Consider the following 25,130-nt stretch of genomic DNA (forward strand, 5'->3'; position numbering starts at 1 on the left):
GGTCTCTGGCTCTAGAGCAGATCTGCATACCTGGTTCTCTGGCTTTAAAGCAGCTCTGCTGACCTGGTTCTCCCACTCTAAAGCAGCTCTGCTGACCTGGTTCTCTGCTTCTAGAGCAGCTCTGCTGACCTGGTTCTCTGGTTCTAAAGCAGCTTATATTTAGAAATTAGCATTAAAAAAACCTTAGAAATTCTCAGAAAAAACCATAGGTTTCAGTGGTGTTATAGTTAGCCGGTCATTTCACTCGTACAAAACCATAGAAATTCTTCCACTATAGTTACTTCTTCTAACTATAACTCGCGCGCCCGCAATGCACTGCTGATGATGTCACATATTGCATCATTCATGACATGGTCAGTGACATCACTGATGACACCTCAAGTGACATCACTGATGACATCAATCACGTGACAATCTGATACACCTCATCATACACTAGTATAACCTTTAATCTCTCACTGTAAAATACAGAGTACCATATTTGAAACCATTGACACACCAATACCAGTTACTACATACCCACTCACTGATTCCTAAGTCTACACACACAACTACCAATTCAACAACAGAATTGTGAGAAGTTTTCCTGGTATATGATGTTCACTAGTTCTAGTGATCACCTTGTACCATGCCAAGTAACCCTTATGATGATTGGTTGTAAGTCAACCTTATAGACCAGCTATCCTAGAGGTAGCGTGGACAAAGCAGTCTTAGGCTAAACTCTGTAAGGCATGTGAAGCACGCTGTTTTACCATACACAATCCCCTTGAATACCAAATGAAAGGACACCACACAGATATATATTGAAAATATATATATATTTATTTACTACAAATATCCCCTATACTCTTTATGAGCACAGAAGCAAATGCGTTAAAACAAAACAGTTTAAATATACAAAAGTTGCACGATATGGATGAGCCCTAGGGGCCACCTAAACCATATACTAAAATAGTGGTATAAGAACCACCAATCAAAAGGAAGTAGGCCTAGGGCCTTGGGAATCGCTGGAGCTGATCGGGACTAGCAGTGACTAAGTCGGGAAAGGCCCACGGGACTTGGGTGCAGCGCTTAAAGTGCACGCATACACCAATGCAATGTCAATGGTGCGTAAAAGTTACAAAGTTAGTGTTTAAGGAACCTTCCGAGTGACCTAGAAGGACAAAACTTTGGACCTAGACACTAGAGGTGTGTACCAGTGTGGGAACACCGGCGTTGCTGAGTTACCGCACCCACAGGAAGCGGGTGCACAGGTGCGAAGTAGTGTCGGGTTTCGTCACGCAGGTCGATGGTGCCTGAAGATGCTGCAGGTGGCTCGATGTGAAGAGTTCCGGTGGATCCAAGGGTGGATCTGAAGTGGTGAAGACGTGAAAGCAGAGGGGACAATGTTCAAAGTCACTAGCCAGTGACTACCGTGGAACCAGATTGGAACCAGGCGATGTCGGGTGCAAACAGGCGATGAGGTGTAGCTGCTTTCTGCTGCCACTTGGACACAAAGAGGTCGAGGACGTCCAGGAGTCGATCACGAGCTGTCCCACGAAGGCTCTAGCTGATGGCGGTGTCGGCAACTTGATTGGAGCAAACATGCCTTGGCTAATGCAAGCCACACAGGAAGTGGAAAAAGCTTATCACTCGGACCAGCAAGGTCAGAGCGGGTGCTCCTTTTTACAGGAGCGAGGGCAAGTCTGGAGCAACCAGACCCGCAGTGTAAATTGTAGGTTTCGTCGCCAAGATGGCCGCTGACCACGGGGCAAGTGGCCGGGATGGCGCGTCGAGTGGCACAATGCAAAAGGCCCCCACGCAGATCGTGGAGATGCTGGGGGGCTGATCTTCGGTGCAAGGGCTGCTCGGTTGTGGGGCTTCTCAAACCCCAAAGCACAGCATCGAGGGTGCCTCGGGTGCTGCGCAGTCAGCTTCTCGGGTGTCTTTCGAGATGGCTGGTCCCATGTCTCTCGGTGCCTCCACGGGTCCCTTCTTTGCAGGGACTGTCGATCGGGCTATGGTAAGTCTGGGAGTCTGGGTCTCGTCAGGCTCTGGGCTCAGGCTCCGGCAGGAGGCGGCGGCAAAGCAGACGTTGAGTTGCTGGATGGTGCCTGTGTTCACAGGGTGGCCACTCCTTGGCCACAAGGGAGATGCTCTTCAGTCTTCTGTGCAGCAGAATGTCGAAGTCCGGCGTCTTCTTAGTTTAAAGTTGATTTCAGGATGATCTGAGGTGCTATGGCGCTGCTCCCACTCTTATTTCCAATCTGAGGGGTGGATCACCTGCTAGGTCCCTCCTCTGGGTGGGACCAGGAAGGGGGGTGGTTACACCCCCTTTCCTTTGTCCAGCTCCGCGCCAGGACTGGGGCTGGAAAGCCCCAGGACCGGTTTGGACTGGCTTATGCACGAGGACACCTTGTGTGCCCCGGGCATGTCTGATTCTATTCAGCCCTGTCCTACCCAATACACAAAATCCTGTCTGGGGTGGTGCTCGCACCTCCCAAGGCAGGAAACCCTTTGTCCAAGCCTCCCTCGCTGGAAGGACTCCCAGCAGCAGGAGGTCAGACTTGTGTCTGTGGTTGCAGCATCCATTTCGTGATGCTGAGGCTCTCGTTAACTTTAACCGGGGTTCAGGTTATGTACATGTCGTGTCCCTCTAGAAGGGTGGAATGCTATCCCCATCGACTGGACTGTCGAGGGGATAGTATTCCAAATCGTATGACACCTTACTCGACATGTTTTGATAAAGCCAAACCAAAGTTAGCATATAACCGCAAGGATTATAATGCACTTAAGAGTATATGGTAAGGCAATATCCTGGAGTTGTTCCCGACAGCTGCAGACAGGCTAAGCTCATGCTAGAGCACCATCTCACATGAAACCACTCACTCTGCCCCGAGGATTGCAGGGGCCTTCCATAGGAATTGCTTATAGGTTAACATGTGTCCAGTTAAGGTCAGATATAGGGATACTATATCTAAGTAAGAGGTGATTACACCAACTTACCCCAGCTGAGGGATCAGCCAGTGGTGTCAAATATGGAGGCCAGACCAGGGGTGGCACAATACATGCTGCAGCCCCTGGCAGGCCTTGGCTACACCTATTACCTGGGTACCTATGGTTCACTGTTACAGGGGCCTATAAGGTGAACCAGTTCCAATTCGTAATGCACCTAGAGTGCATTGGCATTAATTTAGAGAGAGAACAGCAGGCTGTGGGTCTGATTAGCAAGCCCACAGCCACATTAAGTCATAAACCAGTGAAGCAAAAAGCAAACATTTGGGGTGACCATAGGATAGCAGACCCTACTCTCCTACAAGAATCATTTATACATGCAGTCACTAATTAACGCCTTAACCTCAGCGGTTTTTCCGCCGTGGTGCGGGCGTTCTAAAGGGAGGGCGGGGCTGCGTCGGGCGTTGGCCTACGGCAGAACTGGGGAGGTAGTGTTCCCGTCGGTCGACGGCAGCACGGAAGGGGTTAATAGAACACTATCAAAATGCACTTATACACATATATAGACTTTGACACATCAGCAGTCATCTTAGTCGGTTATTCAGTCATCCTACTCACGCATGAAAAAAAATTAATCACACTTACATTTACTCACTTACACAATTATCCAACAACACCTCATTTATTCAAACACATAGTAACTCATAGTTAATATGTTACAAAATCACCATTACAATTATACACTCATTCATATAGTTTCTCTCATAATCACTGACTCTTACATATACTTATTTATATACACCAACTCTCACATACAATGCCTTTTATTTTTTTACTTTGATGAAGATGTACAACTAAAACATATATTCGCTCACCAACACACAAATAAATACACTCAGTCACCTAAACAACTGTTTCCACATGCACTCTTAAACCTAAACACCTAGTCAATCAACCAGTCACACATCTATGCATAGTCACACACACCCCATCCAATCACACACAAACTCAGTGTCCCATACAAATACTCACCCAACTAATCAATAACTAATATACAAACTCATGTAGTTAATGACCAACTGATGCATCATGTTATACAACAGAGACAGTGATGCACACATTCACATAGTTTAGTTACTAATCCATGTATTAAGTGTGACACTTTTAATTACTCACTTAAAGAGACAGTCCGACAGCTAATAAATCCTCCATCCAGACAGTTGTTTATCCACTCAAATTTAAATTTCAAACTAAACCACATTCACTGGATGATGTCATCAGTGATGTCATCTATGATGTAATTTGAGGTGTCATCAGTGATGTCACTGACCATGTCATGAATGATGCAATATGTGACATCATCAGCAGTGCATTGCGGGCACGCGAGTTATAGTTAGCAGAACTAACTATAATGGAGGAATTTCTATGGTTTTGTACGAATGAAATGGCCAGCTAACTATAACACCCCTGAAACCTATGTTTTTTTCTGTGAATACATATATATATATATGTTCATCATTTGCAATTATGGTCATTTATCATTGATTATAATTTACTCATTTATTAACTGTTTTGTTTTTTATTCAACCACAAAATGTTACATCTAACACTCATAAATCAAATTGATAAGAATGTTAATCTAATCTTGGTTAACATAGCCATTTAAAAATGGCGCTTGTTTGTATTTTCTAGCATACCTTTACATATTGGTCTGTCATTTGTTTTTATCACCTTCACTGCGAGGTTGTGCACAATTTTGCTTTGTCCCACTATTATGTTTATTATAAAATGGCTGTTCTCTTTGAGCGCGTTATGTGAACAAGCTCCCTTGAGGAGTGAAACGTGTCGTCGGATGGACATTCGTCCTTTATTTTGAATAAAGAACTCTATTCTGCTATCCATTTGAGGAGTTGTTGATCTTCTTTGGAATGATTCACGCGCTGCAAAAATGAGGTTGGTGTGAGGTCTGCACCTGGAGAGATTCCGTCCTCCATTGGGGGACCAGGATTTTTGGATATATATATATATACATATATATATATATATATATATATATATATATATATATATTCCCAACTCGTCAATGGATAACAGGCTACGGCAGACCTTGCAGGGTGCAGACCTCAGAACGCCACAGCAAACAGTCAGAGAGGCTCACAAACAATCCAACTCGAGTGAGTAAGCAGGAAAAACGTTTATTTCAAAAATGACGCGTTTCGCTCCGCAAGGGAGCTTGTTCACATACAAGCACTCAGAAAATACTAAAGGTATATATACACAACACAGGGAGGGGCTTAATTGAGGGAACACGCCCAGACAAGAAAAATAAAAGAACAGTGCACACAAATTTTGTTTAAAAAACACAATGACATGAGCAGTGAAATTCAGAAATAAACAATTAGATGATAAAGCAATAATCTTGCTACGTGGCAATAAGCTGATAGTGGCAAAATGGACAAATAATAACAATATGTGGTGGGTAAGTAAAAATACAAAGATCTTGACACGTTGTAGAATGATAACATACAAACAATGACGTTGGCAAAATTAGCTCAAAAAACTGGCTTAATACCAGTCAAATCCTGTAGTGAAGGCACAGAAACAAACAAACTGCAGGTATAATGGCATGGTGCCAAAATCTGTGTTATGTGCCAAAAAAAACCAGAAGGAGCAAATACAAGCCAGCAACATAAGATGAACCACACGTGTCATATAAATCAAGACATAGTGCCTGAATACACATACCCACATCACTGTAGCAAATTAAAGGGCTACCACATCAGCTAAAAGAAACAGCAATAATATTAGTCATGCGATGCAAAAGAAGTGCTAAACATAAAATACATGTGTATCAAAAATAACCGTAAAGTAAATGTGGAGGTAAAAATAAAAACAAAAGGCCCAACCGAAAAATGTGGAAAATAGTAAAAAGAAGTCCAGAGAAAAGCAAGAGAAAATTGCGTATGAGGCAAAGAGATAGATACTAAAACAAAGCAAGGGTTAAAATAACACTGATGCTCTGAATGAATATTCCATAGACCAGATGCAAAAAGCATCAAGGCAGATAAGCGATGGTAGACCAAGACCAATAGGTGCCGCAGTTTCTTGAACAAGAAAAAATGGCAAAATCAAAGTAGTCACAGTATAAGAAAGAGGCAGACAGAAACCAAGACCAAATTCAAATGCAAATCAAATTAGAGAAAGCTTTTCAAATCTTCCGTCAGATTTAAACCATGTGGGGCCTTAGTGTCGAGGGACATGATAAGCTGGGATTCACGTTGTCTCAGTAGTTTTTCGCGGTCACCACCGCGGCTCGGTTGAGGTACTGAGCATAGAACAGTATATTGTAGGTCCTTCAGCTTTTTGTCATGAATTGCCTCAAAATGCCTGGCCACAGGGTAATTACTGTCACTGTTTACAATAGCTCTAATATGTTGGAGTATTCTTTGGTGTACAGGCAGCTTGGTGCTACCTATGTACTCCAGATTGCATGTACATTTGAGCTTGTAAACAACAACCTCCGATCTGCATGTTAGATATTCTTTGATCGGGATGGGTACATCGCTAAACGCAGTGACATAATGAGTGGTATTTGTGGCAAAATTACAGGCACGACAAGATGTGCATTTGAAAAAGCCCATTTTGCTAATTTTGTTGATTTTAGGTGGATTTTCAGGTGCTGCTCTATCCAGAGCATCACGCATGGAGGGCGCACGTCTGAATGTGATTGTGGGTGTTTCAGATAACATAGGGCCAAGAATAGAGTCAGTCAGAATAATGGGCCAATCAGTGCCAATGATGCGCCTAATCTTACGCTCCTGTGAGCTAAAAGTAGTAATCAATCTGACTGTGCAGTGAGTAGCATCCTGTGTGTTGTTGGTGCTGGCAGTGGTGGAGTCACTAGGTGTGAGAAGTGAAACTCGGTCCACTGATGAGGCTTTGGCTAAAGCCGGATCAAGAATGGTTCTGGAATAGCCTCTTTTTATGAAGCGCTGTTTGGATTCCTCAAGGCACGTGGCTAAAGAGTCATGGTCACTGCAGATTCTATGAATTCTAATGAATTCACCATAAGGAATGCTGCGAATGGTATGTGCTGGGTGAGAGTTGCGCGCGTGTAAGATAGCATTGCCTGCAGTGATCTTGCGATGCAATTTGGTCTCAAGTTTGTTATTTTTGACAAATAGGTGCACATCAAGGAATTCTGCTTCATTACCACTTACATTAGCAGTGAATTTCAAATTCAGAGAGTTAGCGTTACAGTCAGATACAAATGAAAGGGCTTCTTCCTGTGTACCTTTCCAAATGATGCAAATGTCATCAATGTAGCGCCAGTAATGCGTGATGTTAGATGACCAATGTGCGTGCGTGGTTCTGAGCTCGTGTTCCTCCCACCAGCCCACATGAAGACATGAGTAGCTGGGGGAAAAACACGAGCCCATCGCCACACCACGCAATTGATGGTAGGTATTGTTTTGGAAACGGAAGAAATTAGAGGTTAGGCACAATTTGATCATTGAAATCAGCATAGAATTATGTTCTCTAAAGTAAATGGCACGTGTGTTCAAATAGTATTGACATGCATTGATGCCATGGTGGTGATTGATAGAGGTATAAAGTGATTCAATGTCCAGAATTAGGAACAAATAATCACTGCACCAGTCAACAATTTGAATCTTGGTTAAAAAGTCTGTTGTGTCTTTCAAGTAAGAAGGGAGACTTGCAACATGGGGCTGAAGAAAAAAGTCCACATACTTGGAAATATTCTCTGTCATACTTCCAATGGCCGATATGATGGGACGACCTGGGGTAGGAGTAATGAGTTTATGAACTTTAGGCAAGAAGTATAAGTAAGGTGTCACAGGATGGTCTTTGGTTAAATAGTTACATTCATCCTTGGTTATAAGGTTAAGTCTTTTCCAAGTGTTCAATTGCTTGTGTATCTGATTTTGACTTTGAACCATAGTGAATTGTGATGACAAAATGTAGCATGATGAATCCTATAAGTGTCTCTGAGCTTCCTCGATGTAGTCTGATGTCTTCCATAGAACAGTGTTGCCGCCCTTATCGGCACTCTTGACAATCACATTGTGGTTGGATTTGAGTTTGTTGATTGGCAGGTTATATTGCTGATCGTTGTATTTGAGTTGTCTATGCTGGCTCAAGGTCGATTTGTTAAGAGCTTTGAGTTCAATGATGACCCGATCACTGAATATATCGACAGCATCGCGAGGCATAAGAGGAAAAAATGTTGATTTGGGTTTAAAGGGTGTCGGCACTGTTCGATTCACATTGATCACCTGGCTGACAGTGGGAGCAGGTTGAGAAGAGTCATCAAAGGCTAGGTCATATAGATTTTGCAAGCCAGTATTGTCTTGTACTTGGAGTTGAGGTGCCATATTGATAGGAATGTCGGTTGCCACACCTTGTTTGCGTCTTGCCTCAAGTTTGAAGTACTTTATTAGTTTGATCTTCCTTACGAATTTGTACAGATCAATCCGAGTTTGGTTATAGGAAAATCTGTTCGGTGTATATATATATATTGACGCTCAAAACTCCTCCTAATTGCACAGGAAGAATACAGCACTCGCAGTCCAAGAGTCAAGCAAGAAAACTTTAATCAGGGGGAACGGGTAAGCACAGACGCGTTTCGGCGTGAGCCTTCGTCAGTGTGTCACTGGTCAGTATCATGCAACCCATTAAAATAAACAAAGTTTAAGACATTAACATAGACATAGGACTACACCCTCTTGTGGCCACTGTGGGCACCATATTGGAAGGGTGTTCTTTCCAAATAGGGAGTTTATCTAATACATTCGTGATTGCTTTCACGTTTGAAAATAGAGCCGTGGATCGGCTAGTGTCCCATGTTACTAGGTACAATGCCTTATTTACAAATGAACTTACAAACAAACAGTGCAAAATTCAACAAAAAGTCATTAGACACCTTATAAGAGTGTTGGTACCCTTCATGTAGAACTCATTCATAATTCATTATTCGTATTCAGCGTGAAAAATGAGAGCAATTTTTCCATGGAATGATAGGCAGAAGGGTGCTCTTACAGTTTAACGAGTCAGCAAAGGAAAAGATCTGTACATGGAATCTATACATACAGAGAAATCAAAAGATCAAAGGGGATCAAAACGCAAAGAAATGGCACCATCTGGTGGGTATGTAATTTGGTGGTCGTACTAGTCAGAGTAAGCCAGTCTGTCATGATTTACGTTGGCTACTCCTATACATACATATGCATAGATTGCTATCTACATATCTACATATTTACATTTTATTCCCCCCACAACTATGGTAACCTATCATCATCTACAAATGAGAGTCAAAATGTTCAGATGAAAGTCAATGTTCAAATTTCCAAATTTTCAAAATTCAGACTTTCGAAATTCAAGAATCTCGGCCGGGAACAGGATCAGATTTTATATAATGTGGCAAATTGTCATAGAGAGCATATTGGGAAGACACATTCAGACAATACGTTCTGTACGGTAATAGTACAATTGAAATACTGTCAGACAAATGAGCTAGTTATAGTTGGACTGTTAGCAAATGTACCGGACTTCCCAAAGGGAGGGTAATATACTCTACCTCCTACACTTTCACTTCCCCAGATGGCATGCTAATTCCTCCCCGCTATTGAGTCCACCCGGATGTTTCGTGGAAAGATCTACAATGTATCTGGACTCAAGTCTGCGGAGTCTCCTAAGTCTGTCTCCTCCTCTTACATTGGGCGGAACAATGTCCAATCCAAAGAATCGGAGTAGTTTGCCGTCTTTGCTGTGTTCTTCCGCAAAATGCCGGGCAACCGGATATGAGGTGTCTACTTTCTCGATTGCCCGTTGGTGCTCCAGGATCCTCAGCTTGAGTTCCTTGATAGTGCTGCCTATGTAGCGTAAGCCACACGGGCAGACTAAACAGTAGACCACAAACTGGGAGCTGCACGTAATAAAGTGCTTGATAGGCACTTTCTTACCGGTATCTGGAATATCAAAGGATAATACCTGTTTGCTGCCATATATATATATTTCCCATTTCTCCATCAAGAAGGGTCATGCACTCAAGTCTCTGTCATCATCCATTTTATTTCGAAGGCAGCACTTGTAAAATATGGAACGCGTTCACATCCTCCCCATTCTACGAAACGGGCTCTTCACCCCCAGATCCTCTAGATTTTGCAAACTGGTCAAACGCTAAGTCTCACGTGGCTCTGTGTTTTTTGAGTGGAAATTGTCACGAAAGAAACTGTCAGCGCGTTGGGTGGAGTCTATATAGGCACAGTACAAGTCACTTCTGATGCAAAGCTGATCGATGCCACCTAATGGCCCTCAGAGGTACTGCTCAAGATTTCCCAGTTCCAGTTGGATGCCTGACGAATAGTCTAAGGCAGAGGTCTTCAAACTTTTGAATGCCATTGCCGAGACCCCCTGTCAACATGTTAAGGTGTAAGGACCCCCTCCTGACAAAAATTTCTAAACCTGTAGGCAGGGCTACTGGAATTATGAGGCAGTTCAGAAACAAATTAAGCGACAGGCTTTACTAAATTGTGTGGGAAGAAAATGTAAATGATGTTATGTGATGCAGCGTATTTTAGATTATCATTGTGTCATTATTTTGAAATTAATTTGTTACACACAGTAACACTGAGGAAAGATTTCACCCCATCAGTACTTGTTTATATCCAAAATACAACAATAAACGTCAGAAAGATTTCTAGTCAGCCTTGGTGAAGGGCCTTCCACTCCGCAGGAATATGTGCTACCACATTAGAAGCTCACCTGGCCCTGGCCGGGAGCAGCAGGGGTCCATTAAAACCCTAGCGGTCTTGTCCAGAGTTAAGCAATTTACCCATGCCGCTTTCCTCCATCCCTCTCTCCTCTCCCAACCCCGGATCCCTCTCTCAATTTGCAGGCCATTTTCTTTCACCCCTTTTTACAACTTGTGAACTCTCCCCATTCAACCTCTCACTTCACCTTTAATCACCTCTTGCCATTCTTTCTTTTCACTGACCTTATCTCTAACAGTCTTTCGCATTTATCTCATGGCCTGTCTGGCCCCGTCACTTCCCGTGCCCTTCAGCACTTCACATTCACCTCATCTCTCCATTCAACTTTTTGTCTATTTGTATCTTACACCTCTCCAGTCCCCCGATTCATCTGTCACATCTCCCCTTCGTTCTAACAGAAGCCCTCACCTTTGGCTCACACTCACTTCTTGCGTGTCCACACTTCTATTCTGCAATTGACATTTCTCCTCATCCCTGACCTCTTCAATCAAATTTTCTTACTCCCTTGCTGTCCTCTCTCATTACCAAGCATTAGGGGTCGGACCTGTATGCTCCTCTCGGCCTGTGCCACTCTGCTTCTTGTTCCCTAATTCAAGAAGGCATGAGTTGTCTGTTTCGCTGTTTTGGTGCAGGCCACGCAGTTATGGGACTTGCACCCTCCTTTGCTTCACTCCACCAAGAATCTATTGTCCTTTAGGAAGATATAAAAACCTTTCTCTATGTTCTGTAGGTTACCCCATTTGGCTGGTTCTCCTTCTCCTTCTGTGTGTTTCTTATTTGCCTTCAGGCAGCAAATGGTTATTAGCCCCAGGACATCTTTTGGTAACAGTAGCGCACTGCAAATGTAAATAATAATAATCGGCAGAAGCAGGGAAGCCACTAGGCCAGAACTTTCGGGTGAGGGATGGGGGGGGGGAATCACGACACTCCCAGCCAGGGCTGGCCCTAACACTGGTTGCACACTGTGCAAAAGTATATTTTTTGGTGCCCCACCCCCGTTTCCTCCTTCTCCATGAATTCCCTCACTACCACTCACCAACAATGCACCTCATCTCTCTATAGCACCTTTCTGGCAAACATTATATTTTTTTTATAGCGCTACTCATAGTTTACTCACGCTCATTTCTGTGATCTGCATGGTACATATTCTTTGTAGCAGACACATTAACCCCTCTGCACTGTGTGGGTGACAAGAGTGCCGATGTGAGTGCACGGTGAGCGATTCAATAGTGTGAGAGAAGGGTGAGAGGAGGGACTGCAGGGTGAGTAAGGTGGCCGTACAAATTTGGGTGCGGTGGAAGTTCAGAATAGGACGAATGAATGTATGATTACTGTTGGGCTTGTTTGAGTGAGTTATATATTCAGCAGTGAAGGGGACAGGTGAGTGAAGTGTCACTTGAGTGCAGAATGAGTAGTGTGCTTGTGTGACTGCAGGGTGAGGTATAGTATGAACAGCGCTAGTGCATTGTGAGTGCCGAGTAATCAATTTGAGTGCAGGGTGAGCAGGTGAATGGTGTGAGTGCATGGCGATCAGTGTGAGTGCATTGTGATCGCTATGAGTGCAGGGTGAGCGTGAAAGTGAAGGGCGAGAATGAGGAGTGAGTTGTCTGAATGCAGGGTGGGATAGGGTTTAAGATCGAAGTTAAACTATTGCTATTATGGCTTTAATCGGGGATCGAGTGTGGAGGAAATAAATAATGTGCTGATGCTCCAACAAACTTCCAGTCCTATGGTTAGAGTTGCCAGCAGATAATTTTGATGGCCCAGTTGGAACAAAAATAAGCAGACACCTAAAGCTGTATTTTAAGCATTTATATGTGCATACGTAGAACAGCAAATATAAATAGAAAACACTTTTAATTGTGTTCTAGGGCGGCCTGAATGGTCCATGACTGATAATTAAAGAGAACAAAGACAGAAAAGTCACATAATGAATGAATACATACTTTTTTATTTATAAATCTATTTAGTGTCAAGAGGAGGTATCTGCGAGCTCTTTAAACAACACACACAGGCATTTTACTTTTGGCAACCCTACTTTATATTCCTTTTCATGAAATGCATTCTCACACTACAGCAGTAAATGTGAAATACAAATGTAAGGAATAAGCAGAGTAGGACACAGGGGGTACTGGAATCAGGAAAAAACACTAAGCCTCTGTAACCAGTTTACAAAGGCATGTAAATATGTAAATAGCCTCTTTAAAGACCTGTGAAAAACTCTCCCAGGTGTGATGGAGATAAGACTCCAGACACTGCCCAGCAGAGGCCCTAGCAGCTCGAGTTACACTGCAGCAGCCCGGGCTGAGACACAGGATGGGGGAAGAGGGGGGCTGAAGCCCTTGAGCCTGAGCAGAAGTGTCAGTGGGAATGCGCGAGCCCCTTTGCATCGCTCCACGGCCCCCCTGTGGGTCGCACCCCACAGTTTGAATACCCCTGGTCTAAGGTGAGGATTCTGCGGTTAGATTGTACTTGTACTACTGTAGCTACTAGAAAAATGGTTACATAAGTTAAGTAACTTGTTCATTTATCTCACAGGACCTGATTGAAGAGGGTTGATATTTTCCAACCCCTACACTGGAGGTTGAATTATGATTTGGGTAGTATTTACTTAATAAGTCAATTACCGTTTGCATTAAATACCTCACCCTTCATTATATTTCGGTGGGTCAAGCCTTGCCGAATCTAACAGGGGACAGATGTTTGGTATTCACCGTACCATGCAGATTTTGGTACAGCAAGCACCAAAAGCTGCTTGTTATTCCTCAGAAACCTTTGCTCTCTGCCGTGTGTGATAAAAAGCCCATGGATTCCATCAAAGTCAGTATTGGTACCTAAGTATCTTTGGCATGCACATAGAGCTGAGAAAGTGTTGGTCACAAATTGGTATGTCTTTTAAATGACGAAGGGTGAGATGACTTAGTCAGTCCATGCTAAGCTGACATGCTAACTGACCACATCTGCTGGCCTTCCAGAGATGGGATTTTGTTTTGACTGCAAAAGGTACGCATTCGGGCGCATGGTGGGGCTTCTATTTCTAACGGCTTTAAACTGATACAGGCTCTTTACTTCCTCACTTCTGCAGTGCTTCCATGTGCATCATATTTATCTGGGCAGGGCGACTATTTGAAGAAGATGCCAGCGCATGCACACAGCGCTCCTGCATCTTGCGCTCCACCTTCCAACTTTGTGTCCATTGACAAAGAGCCCAGGAGACTGGAGACCGGGGTGAAGAGGCCCTACAGAGAGGGTAAGCCTGCTTCTATTCAAGCACCTATAGACAGCTCACTTTCTGGAGAATGTTGCACACAGTAGCGGCTGCTACCCAACAGGGGTGGTGAGACAGGGATAAAAAAAAAAAAAAACACTTAACTTAATACTGCCGCCCACCGCCTCTGCTCCAGCCTCTCTGCAGCAGGAACCAGGAAACCAAGCCCACAGCCTCCCTGATTTCCCTGACCAATCACAACGCTGCCTTACAACAGCGTAGTGATTGGTCTGAGCGCCGTGGTTTGTCGCTCATCAGGGGCTGGCAGGCTGTGCATGTTCTCCACCCAGGCTGCAACCTGGGTGGAGAGCATGCAAATTGCCCATAATGGTTTGGCCAGCCCAAGACTGCCGGCCAAACAGTCATGCTCACTTTAGGTGCAGCCACCACTCCTCCTCCCTGTGACCCAGGGAGACCAGCCCATCCCCGCCCCATCGTCTCAACTGCAAGCTGAATACAAATAACAAAATGATAATAATGGAGCTGTAATTGTGAGGAGAAAAATTGCACAAAAAGTTACTCTGTGACTTTGAAATCTCAATCCTTTAAAATAAAGTGGGCCTCTGCTTCCCCTTTTTCCATTGACTCCAGAGAATGAGTGACTTTCATAGTAATGGAATTTAGGCCCTTTAAAAAGTGCTCTGTGTGACGTAAAAAACATTTGGACCGATCTGCTCAGAGTGTGTAATTTGTGTCTTTCTCTGGACTTCAAGGACATAGAGGTTACTTGCTGTTAAGCTTTTCAATGCAAGAAAACGTCCAGGCTGTAAAGGGATTGACACTGGCCACATATCACAATGCAGCAGCAATCCACAGACTTTGGCGATGTTAACCCACTCGGTGCAGAGGAAAAACAGTGGGACGTAATCGAATTGTAAGGCCTAACTGCACACAAAGCCTTGCACGCCTCCGGAGCAAAATACCTGCAGAAGAGGCTGGCCTTTTATTTGCCTGCCAGGTCGCTCAGGTCTGAAGCCCTGTTTCTTGCGACGGTTCCTCGTGTGAAGAAAGCCCGCATCGGAGGCCGCTCTTTTAAACTACTAGCGCCTCAGTTATGGAATAAACTGCCTGTGTCCCTGCGCAGCATTCCTAATTTGTTGGCCTTTCGGAAAGGGCTTAAAACTTGGCTCTTTTCCTCTTAGTTTCGGTCCCTATTAGGTTTCTTTTATCTCTGTTTCTTATTTTATTTTCCCTGTTGTGTTATGAGATTAGTGTGCAATCCAAAGCGTCGGGACACTCTTCCGAGTAGCCGCACGCTATACAAAACCCCTGCATAACATAACATAACATAACTTGCCCAGCCCAGAAGTGTGCAACTCCAGCACATCTGAACATGAGAAACAATATGCTCCCTCTACCTCTAATGGCTCTCAAATGAAATCCATGTCAAGGTCCAGGAGTGCACTGAACTAAAACATTATAAGCTTCATAAGAGGCTGTAGCAAAGTGCCCCTTTTTGACATGTCACCCCCACTTTTTGCCTGGTATCTGATGCAATTTTGACAGACGTTCACTGAGCCCTTAGTGCCAGATCTCCTTCCTTAAAACAGTACAATTGTTCCCCCAATTGGCATGACCCTTAGCACCCCCTGTAAATACCTAGTAAGTGATACCCATGATACCTAGGGCAGGGAGGCTAAAGAAGGTCCCCAAGGGCTGTAGCAGGTATTGTGCCTCTCTAAGGGACCCTTCAGCACACTCATGCAAACTGCCATTGCAGACTATGTGCCATGGTGCAGAGAAAAGTGAAGACACGACATGGCACATCTCCTGTATGCTATGCCTGCAGGCACTGCATGTAATATTAGTAGGTCGCTCCTACAGCAGGACTTACAGCTCCATGGCAGGGTACATTATAGTATGTGTGAGGACCTATCTGCATGAGCAGATATGCCCCTGTGATGTCCATGTTGATTATTGGACATTGCCAGTGAATAGGGAAGTCATCTTGAGTATATGTAGTGGGCACAGGTGATTGAGTTCCCCAGCTACATTATGGCTTCACTGAATCTAAATATGCTAGGCATCAAAATCTTGTATTAATAACCCCTCACTGATTCCAGTGATGGATTTATTAATACATGCACCCAGAGGGCACCTTAGAGGTGTCCTCTGAAAACCTACCAACCCCTTGTGTACAGGCTGACTGGTGTGGACCAGCCTACCACTGCAGACAGGTTTCTGACCTACTGCAGGTGAGAGCCCATGCTCTGTGAGGGCAGAAACCATGCCTGCTCTAGCCAGAGGTGTTGTCACCTCCTTCAAGCAGGATGGCTAAGTAAACAGCATATCAAGGCAGGAGGCTTCAAAGGCCTCTGCCGCCTTTGATATGCAACCCAGGTTTCCCCCAGACAGGGCAATGCCACAACCTACCCCGGAACCATTTGGCACCAGGACAGGCGGGAAAATTAGCTAATTGGGAGGCGTGATCCCCATCAGGCTAGTTTTACCCTTAAGGTGGGGCACCTGATGCGAACCAAAAAATTAGAATTCCACCATCTTGGTTTTTGATGGAACTAGGCTCACTGGGTCAGGGTTATGCCCACTTTCCACAGGAAGTGGTCATATAGAGGCTATAGTCACCCTAAACCTAAGTCGCCGGTTGGCTACTGCCTGTCACTCTCCTTGATACCCCTAAATTGAGTATTTAGGGGCACCCCTGATGCCACGAATTTAGATTTCGACAGACTCAGAAAAAGAGGACAAAGAAGAGCAGTGATAGAATGAGAACTAAAGATTTGCTGTGGACCTTTGGTGTCAAACCCTGCATGTCTGCACCGGTCTCGACTGTTGTGACCGAGTGACTAGTCCTGCAACTGAGCAACTGCCAAGAACCCCGGTAGACTGCCAGCCCATCGCAGATTGTCAGCAATCTCCCTTGGAGTCAAGGAGCTACTCCCCTGCAGTCTACAGGTACCGAAGAAACAAAGTCCAATTTATCATGTTGCCACTCCTAGGCCAGCCGGACGCAGCAGTCCCCTGGAAGAGATGTCTGTGCTCCTGAAGGTCAGATCTGTCCGCCCACCGAGTGAGAGGACATTAGGACTAACCGGAATTGCACAGCACCAATACCAGATTCCTTGCAGAAACCAAGGCCTGTTTAAGTCCAGTCTGGACTCTAACTGTACCAAGACCGAGCAGCGATTGAGGGGCGACTGCACCACAGAGACCCACTTCCAGAGTGACCCAGCAGTTCTGATTTTGCATCCTCAAGTGGCAAGACCGACAACCGGGAGGACCTTTCATGCACTAAGCCAAGCCGACCTATCTACTCTGCATCTGAGCGCCCCAGCCTGGGTACCGATGAACTGGCTGTGCCCCATTGTTCCCAGGCCCCTTGTGACCCTAGCCTTCCATTAGGAGCTCCTGGACTTGTTCTCAATACCCCCTCTGCAGCCTATTTCTAGGTGACTCCTTCTGTCCACCAGTGTAGCGCTGAAAGCTCCCGACCTGACCAGCACCTCTGCACCCGGATGCCCCAAGGCATGTTACGGGTAACAATTGGTGGTAGTTTGGACCATTGCCTCTTACGGCGCCAGAGTCCAGAAGGAGACCCCAGAAACCGACTGTAAATAACTGTATGCAACATATGCGATTTTCCGCCATAAGGAAGCATTGCTGCATAAAGACTCCTTATCAGGGGGTAGGGGATCCAATCCTGGACACAAAATTGTGCCAATCTTAGCACCTCCCAGCCTTCTGGCTACGGTAGGCATCAGGGTAAGGCATCAAGTTGAAACTGGACTCAGCCATAAGCTTGGACTCCTGCCAACCCTCTAGTGCCAAAAAAACAAAATGCTCCTTGAAGCTTAACGGTCCATCCTCACTGATGCACCTTTTGATGGTGAAACCGTGCCCCCCAAAAACAGCTCACAAGTCACTGTCTGTGTCGAAAACGCCATCAGGGCTGAGACTAGCCTTCGTCACTGGCTCTGACGACCCACAGAGACCAGTCCTGTAGATATTGCAAGAAGAGATATTTGAAAGGCTGAAGAATATTTTCTTCTAGCTCCAAACTGATAAAAATTATTCCCAAGGACCCAAAGGCTCAGAGCCTTTACCAAAGAAGAGGCTAACTTTCGAGAAGGTGCTTACACCAGACACGCTTTCAGTGCCTCCACCACAACCCAAGAGGTACAAGGATGAGACCACCAATACCACTCCCCACATAACCTTGACTCCTCCACCACTTCCACAAGATTTGCCTCCACCCCCTTCACATTCTCACCTAGGATCTCCACAATCCTACTCGGAGACAGCCAGCCCCAGCCCATATACCTCTGAGGATTATGAATCACTGTTTATCTTCAGCATACGGAAAACCCATGAATGGATTATGATATGGTTCCTCCAGCGGGCACAGACCTAGAGACAGTCCCACTCTGGGCCTCTCTCCTAGATGACACATAATATACCATGGGGTAATGCAAAGAACTGCAGACTCCCACCTGGTAGATATGGCAACGATCCCTGAGTAGGAGGACTTCCTCATAGAAACATTCGCAAAGTTCTGAACGCTTTTCCTTCCATTGCTTAAGGAGATGCTTAATTATGCTACAGACCCCTTCAAAGAACTGTCAGGACTCGGGTGGTTACTCCAAGAGTGGCCAGAAAGTACAAACCTTCTTCCTCGGACACTACTTATATTAAGGGCTACGTCCTTCCAAATTCCCCGGTGGTTCTCACAACCTGTAAATGGCTGCTGCGTAGGCCCCAAGGGATCCTCACCTCCCTCCACTCCCAGATAAACAGAACAAGAGAATTGATGCTGCAGAAAAAAGCTCCAACCTCCAAGCAATGACTTTCCACGTATTCCCCCTCCTCCACCTCAATCACACGTCTCCTTTCAGGGGGAGGTTTCTCCAACTTTGGGAAGAAATCACCTCTTATCATTGGGTTGTCCCCATCATTCAGAAATGGGTGATGTATAGAGCATCTCTCAAGCATGCCAACGTTCTGCCCCATGTACAAAACTTCAGTACAGAACACCTCTGCCTCCTCCAGGAATGGCTACTCATACTCAAATGGGCCATAAAGCCATTCATATACAATACCAGGGCAACAGACTTATCCCCTGTACTTTTTAATTCCCCAAAACGGTGGCTCTATCAGACAAATTCTCAACCTCAGTCCCCCTCAACATATACATCTTCTTGGAACATTTTCACATGACAAACCTTAAAGATATTATACCAGTGCTGCAGTAAGGCGACTTATTTACTGCACTAGATCCAAAGGACATCTATTTTCACATCCCCAACCAACCAGGTCATTGGTGCTACCTTTTCGTCCCGGTAAGAGTACAACACAACTGGTTCAATACAATTCCCTTCGGTTTCACAACTGCCCAAGGGTGATCACACAATGTCTAGTGATAGTAGCCACCGCCACTCTCCCCCTGCAAAAGGGGAGGCACACATGTCTTCCCCTACTTGTGCATTTGTCTGTTGACGAGTGCTGGCAGGTCGCAGTGTCTAGCAAACACTCGAGCTAACATCTCCTTCCTTCAGAGATTGAGATTTACCATAAACACCACTAAGTCCTACCTTTAAATCCTGCAGATTCAACCGTTTGTGGGGCCGGTACTCAATGCTGTCACATGGAAAGCCTTTCCCAACCCTCAAATAATCTTAAAGTTTTCAGCAGCTATTTCCTCTTTTTCAGCCAAATTGTTGTCTTCCAGTCAGGAGGGTCAGGTAGCTCCTAGAAATTATGGCCTCTTGCATTGCTGTAGTTCCCCATTCCAGACTGCACCTGTGCCTGTTGGAAGAGTGCCTCTCAGCACAATGGTCGCAAGCAGAAGGTCATCTACATGATCTTGTGATGAGACAGGCCAATACTCATCACTCTGTGCTGTGGTGGAACACCAACAATCTACTGCTGGGCAGGCATTTTATTGACCCTATTCCACCAGTGACCATCACCTCACATACCTCAGTCTAGCTGGAGGGCACCTCTCCAAGACATGGCAATTCAGCATTTCTGTGTAGGAGGAGTCAATATACCTTGTGACTCGAAAGACGTCTTCGAAGAAAAACAAGTTGAACACAACTAATCCAACACTAGATGGCAGGAGTATGCAGAGCATTTGAATATGTACAGCACTATATGCCACAAATAGATACTTACAGGGTAAGTAACATCCGAGCACATGGTGAAAAAGAAGTATTGTAACCTGAAGGAATGCCCCAACCTTTCAAGAGAAAAGGTAAGATGACTGGAGAACCAGCTTCTGGGCATCTAAAACTTCAGGACCGCTCTCCCCAGGGAGAGGACTTGTCAGCCCCAGAGGAAATTGAGCCCATGTAACTTGACCCTTACCAGGTTAAGCTCCTAGGCCCAGGAGGACCCACTAGTGAACAGTTGTGCCTTGAACAACAGTCCTGTTGAACTCTTGAAGGCCTGAGAAAGCAAGCTGCTGCACAGAAAAAGGGAGATGTAAGTGGAAGCCACAGGGGATGAGGGACTCCTGTATACAGAGGCCAGAGATCACAACCCTGATGCCACCTGGAGAGTGATAGTGCCTTGGATGTACAGAGAGTTCTTACTCACATTGGCCCATGACATCCCCGTAGCTGGACATCTTGGCCAGACTAAAACTTGGTACCGGCTTGTCAGCCATTTCTAGTGGCCCCAGATGTTCCAGAAAGTAAAGGAGTTTGTCAGCTCCTGTGTAACCTGCCAAGCCAGTGGCAAAACAGGTGGGCATCCAAAGGCCCCCTTTAATTCCACTACCAGTGGTTGGGGTTTCCTTTGAAAGGGTAAGTGTGAACATAGTGGCCCACTTGAACCTCCCACAGCCTCTGGAAATATGTTTATACTGGTTGTAGTGGATCATGCCATCAGGTATTCTGAAGCAATTTCCCTTAGGGCTACTACAGCTTCTGCAGTTGCCAATGCCCTCTTTAGAGTCTTCCCCAAGATAGGGTTTCCTAGCGACGTGGTGTCGGGCAAAGGGTCCAACTTCATGCCTGCCTACCTGTAGCCATGTGGATTGAGTGTGGATTACTGTACAAGTTTACTATACCTTCCGCCCACAAACCAATGCCCTTGTTAAAAGGTTCAACAAAACATTGAAAGGCTAAAGGAGATGAGATGTCCTTTTGCCATGCTTGCTTTTCGTCTACAGATAGGTGCCTCAGAAGGGAGTAGGGTTTCCCCCCTTTGAACTTCTGTTTGGCTATTCTGTCAGGAGACCTCTCTGTCTTGTTAAAGAAGGTTGGGAGAAGCATCTCCAGGAACCAAAACAAGCTTTTGTATACTATGTACTAGGCCTAAAGTACAGAATCTCAAAGTAGATATTACAGGGATATAGTATCCAACATTATTCATTTTATAAAGGTTGAACAGTGCCCCTGGGAGAACGGAAGGAGTGATAAGGTGAGGATGGTGGATCACTTTAAACTGACTTCCCATTCTCCTGAAAGCCTCAAGTGGGTGGTACTTGAAAAAGTGACATTAGGACCCCGAGGTGGTAATATTGCAACAATTCTCAACACCCGGGAACTTAAATGGATGTTCCTTTTTGACTCAATACAATCAGGTCTTAATGAACATGACAGTTCATTTTCGCAATTAGCTACTCTACCTTAAATCTGTCCAAACGTACTATCATTACTATCTGATACTGCTGAGTTTTTGATGATATATCTGTGTTGAAGATTTGACTCCTTAATATTGGTCTGTTTTCGCTTGACAAGTGTGAATATCATGTATGTTTTTATGTTCTTGACTCCAGTCGCGATACACTTGCGTGTCGCATAACCAGTATATTACTACCATCCCTCAGCAGGTATTTATGTGACCCCGTATCGAGATTCCTCTCTCGGTATTACCATGTTAAACTTTGTTAGGGCACGATGATTCTCACTTCATGATAATGTGATATGGCCTTACCATCATGTGATAGGTACGCCGTTTGTATATATAATTGGAATTATCCCACTCTCGAACTTGCGTTCATCACATATCATTTTTGTGCAATATAATATGGTTCTATTGAATTTTGTTAGGGCATGATGATTCTCACTTCATGATAATGTGATATGGCTTTACCATCATGTGATAGGTACGCCATTTGTATATACAATTGGAATTATCCCACTCCGGAACTTATATCCATCGGATATCATTTTTGTGCAATATAATATGGTTCCATTGAAATTTATATGGCACCCCTTTGACATTGTTAATTCCATCCTATTTCATTTTTGTTACTCGACTCTCATGATCCTTGATCTATTATAAATTCCCTCTTGTTCACGGACTTCATCACACCAAACTCCCCAACCGTGACTCCTATTTATTTTATTTTATAAATACAGTTCAACCATCCTGGGTAATAATACATTCTCCCTTTCATTCCTTTAAATTTATCCTTGAATATACTACGATTATATGTACAATTCATAGTCTTTCAACTATGCCTATACGGAACCCGACACCACGTGGTTCCGTTCCCATAGTGACTGCAGCATAACCAGGAAGCCGCGAAGCCAGTACTTCTTCGGCTGAGATCTCGCCGGTTTGACTCGCGCACCGGTCCGTCTTCATGATCGTTAAGGCCATCGACCGTCGTAGCTTGTCCTTCCTTAACCAAGACGTTTATTATCCAATTCCCGATGAGCACGCCAATAACGTTTAAAATGCTCCTCTTCATTCCTTTTTAGCGGGCGACCTTTGAATAATTGTACAGCGCCACGCATAATTTGGGAACGACCATCACTGAACCCCCTTCCCCTGGTAAGCAACTAGGGTGACTATGTTTGAAACCGGACACTGTTTTCTCGCTCCAATTGAGCCATGATCGACTTAGCCCCTCATTATTTGTTTTCTAGATACCTCGTTTGATGAATTCCTGCCCAGCGTTCCCGGGCCAGTTTACCACTCCAGCCCTTACATAGCTAGACGTAGGTTTCCATGTATAACAGTAGCACAATTGAACTCGTGCTTTACCCCAGCTCCCACTTTACAGCTTACTGTAATTAGGGTTGTTTATAATCTCCACAGGATTCATTGACAGCGGAATCCCTCTACCGATGAGCACCGATTAATAGAGGTATGCTCTCCACTGACCTTGTGCCCATTTAATTATCCATTTTTGGTTTGTAATATATGAGTTAGTAATTTGTACTCAATAATCAATACTAATAGGTTGCTAGCCCCCCCACCAGTCCTGATGAAGATCCCGCCGCAAGGTTCCTACTAACTCCTGCCATCCAGTGGGTCGAAATGTCGACAACCTTCCACAACACCCCAGCCCCACGCTTGAGACTTTGTTATTTGTGCATTACATGGGGCATGTGTTTGTTTAAAGCGGACCATTTGGATTTATCTTTGTCCTTATACTACAATTGAATCATAATTGTTCTAGACTTTTTGCTTGCTTTTAATGTCACCATCCCTACCTTCACCATCCTCACCTTATCACTCCTTCCGTTCTCCCAGGGGCACTGTTCAACCTTTATAAAATGAATAATGTTGGATACTATATCCCTGTAATATCTACTTTGTGATTAAAACATTGACAAATGATGTGTACTATTTTTAACTAATTTTGGTTAATATACATGTTTCTTTGCTGGGACCCCTTCCCTTTCAATAACATTGCAACCCAGGTCCGAGTGACTTCTTTTGGGTAAACCCCCCTCATACTTTACCTAAAGTACAGAATGGCAGAGTACATGGAAAAAGCTTCCAAACATCTTGAGGCCAGCCAGAAGCTCCAGAAGCACTGGTTGGTATGACCAAAAATCTGTATTGGTGGAATTCCAACCAGGGCAAAAGGTCTGGGTTTTGAAACCTGTGGCACCAAGGGTCCTCCAGGACAAATGGAGTGGACCTTACCCCATCTTAAAAAAGAAAAGTGAGACCACCTACTTGGTAGACCTGGGCACCAGCAGAACCCCCAAAAGGGTGATCCATGTGAACCGCCTGAAACCTTTCCATGACAGGGCTGTCATAACCATGCTGATGGTTACTGATGAGGATCAGGAGACAGTGAACCTCTCCCCGACCTCCTTTCTTGCAACCCCAAATATGGGTCAGTGGAGGGAGTTGTCTACTCAGACACCCTCACGGCCCAACAACAGGCTGACTGTAGGCAAGTTAAATAGCAGTATACTGGGCTCTTCTCCTTAACCCATGGCCAGACACACAGGTGTACCCATGATGTGAACACTGGGTACAGTGTACTTGTCAAAAACAAAATCTTTAGGCAACCTGACCAAGTTAAGGAGAGCATCAAAAGTTGAAGTCAGCAAGATGCTGGAGGTAGAGGTTATTGAAACCTCTGAGAGTCCCTGGGCCAGCCCAGTGGTCTTAGTCACCAAACCCCATCCCCAGGGTGGAAAGAGAGAGATACGGTGTTGTGTGGACTACAGAGGTCTCAACTCTGTCACTAAGACAGATGTTCACCCCATACCCAGGGCTGATGAGCTGATAGATACATCGGATGTAGCCAAATTCCTTAGTACCCTTGACTTAACTGCAGGGAACTGGCAAATTGGCCTGGCCTCAGGAGCCAAAGAAAAATCGGTAATCTCCACACCGTATGGGCATTATCAGTTTAGTGAATCAACTCCTTGCTGGGCTTGGACGCCTTTAGTGCAGCATATCTTGATGATGTTGCTGTCTTTAGCTCTATTTGGCAGGATCACCTGGTCCACCCGGGGATGAGTTTACAGGTCCAGCAAACTGCAGGCCTAACTATCAAGGCATCCAAATTCCAGATAGGGCAGGGCACAGTTGTTTACTTGGGCCACCTTGTTGGTGGAGGCCAAGTGCAACCCTTACAACCCAAGATCCAGGCTTATCTGGACTGGGAGGCTCCAACAACCCAAGTCAGGGTATTCCTTGACTTAACTGGGTATTATAGGAGGTTTGTGAAGGGGTATGGATCCATTGTTGTACCCTTCACAGAGCTCACCTCCAAGAAATGTGCAAGAAAGTAAAGTGGACAGTTATCTTTCAAAAGGATTTTGACACCCTGCAAGAGGCAATGTGCTCAGCCCCCACTCTCAAAGTTCCAAAGTCCACCAAGCAGTTCATTGTCAGACTGATGCCTGTGAGCTAGGTATAGGAATGGTTCTATCCCAGACCAATTGTGATGGCCAAGACCAGCCTGTTGCTTTTAT

The 25,130-nt window shown here is 44.9% G+C and overlaps 1 protein-coding gene across 1 annotated transcript in view; it reads left to right on the top strand.

Moving 5' to 3' along the window:
* Positions 1-25,130, top strand: part of LOC147685096 (uncharacterized) — a 1,199,247-nt gene that overhangs the window by 646,211 nt on the left and 527,906 nt on the right. The window contains exon 19 of the mRNA XM_086940986.1: positions 13,813-13,977. Within this exon, the coding sequence (XP_086797112.1) occupies positions 13,813-13,977 (165 nt within the window). The remainder of the gene's footprint in view (positions 1-13,812; positions 13,978-25,130) is intronic.

The sequence above is a fragment of the Lissotriton vulgaris genome, chromosome 10, assembly GCF_964263255.1.
Source record: "Lissotriton vulgaris chromosome 10, aLisVul1.2, whole genome shotgun sequence".
In the NCBI taxonomy this organism is placed as follows: Eukaryota; Metazoa; Chordata; class Amphibia; order Caudata; family Salamandridae; genus Lissotriton; species Lissotriton vulgaris.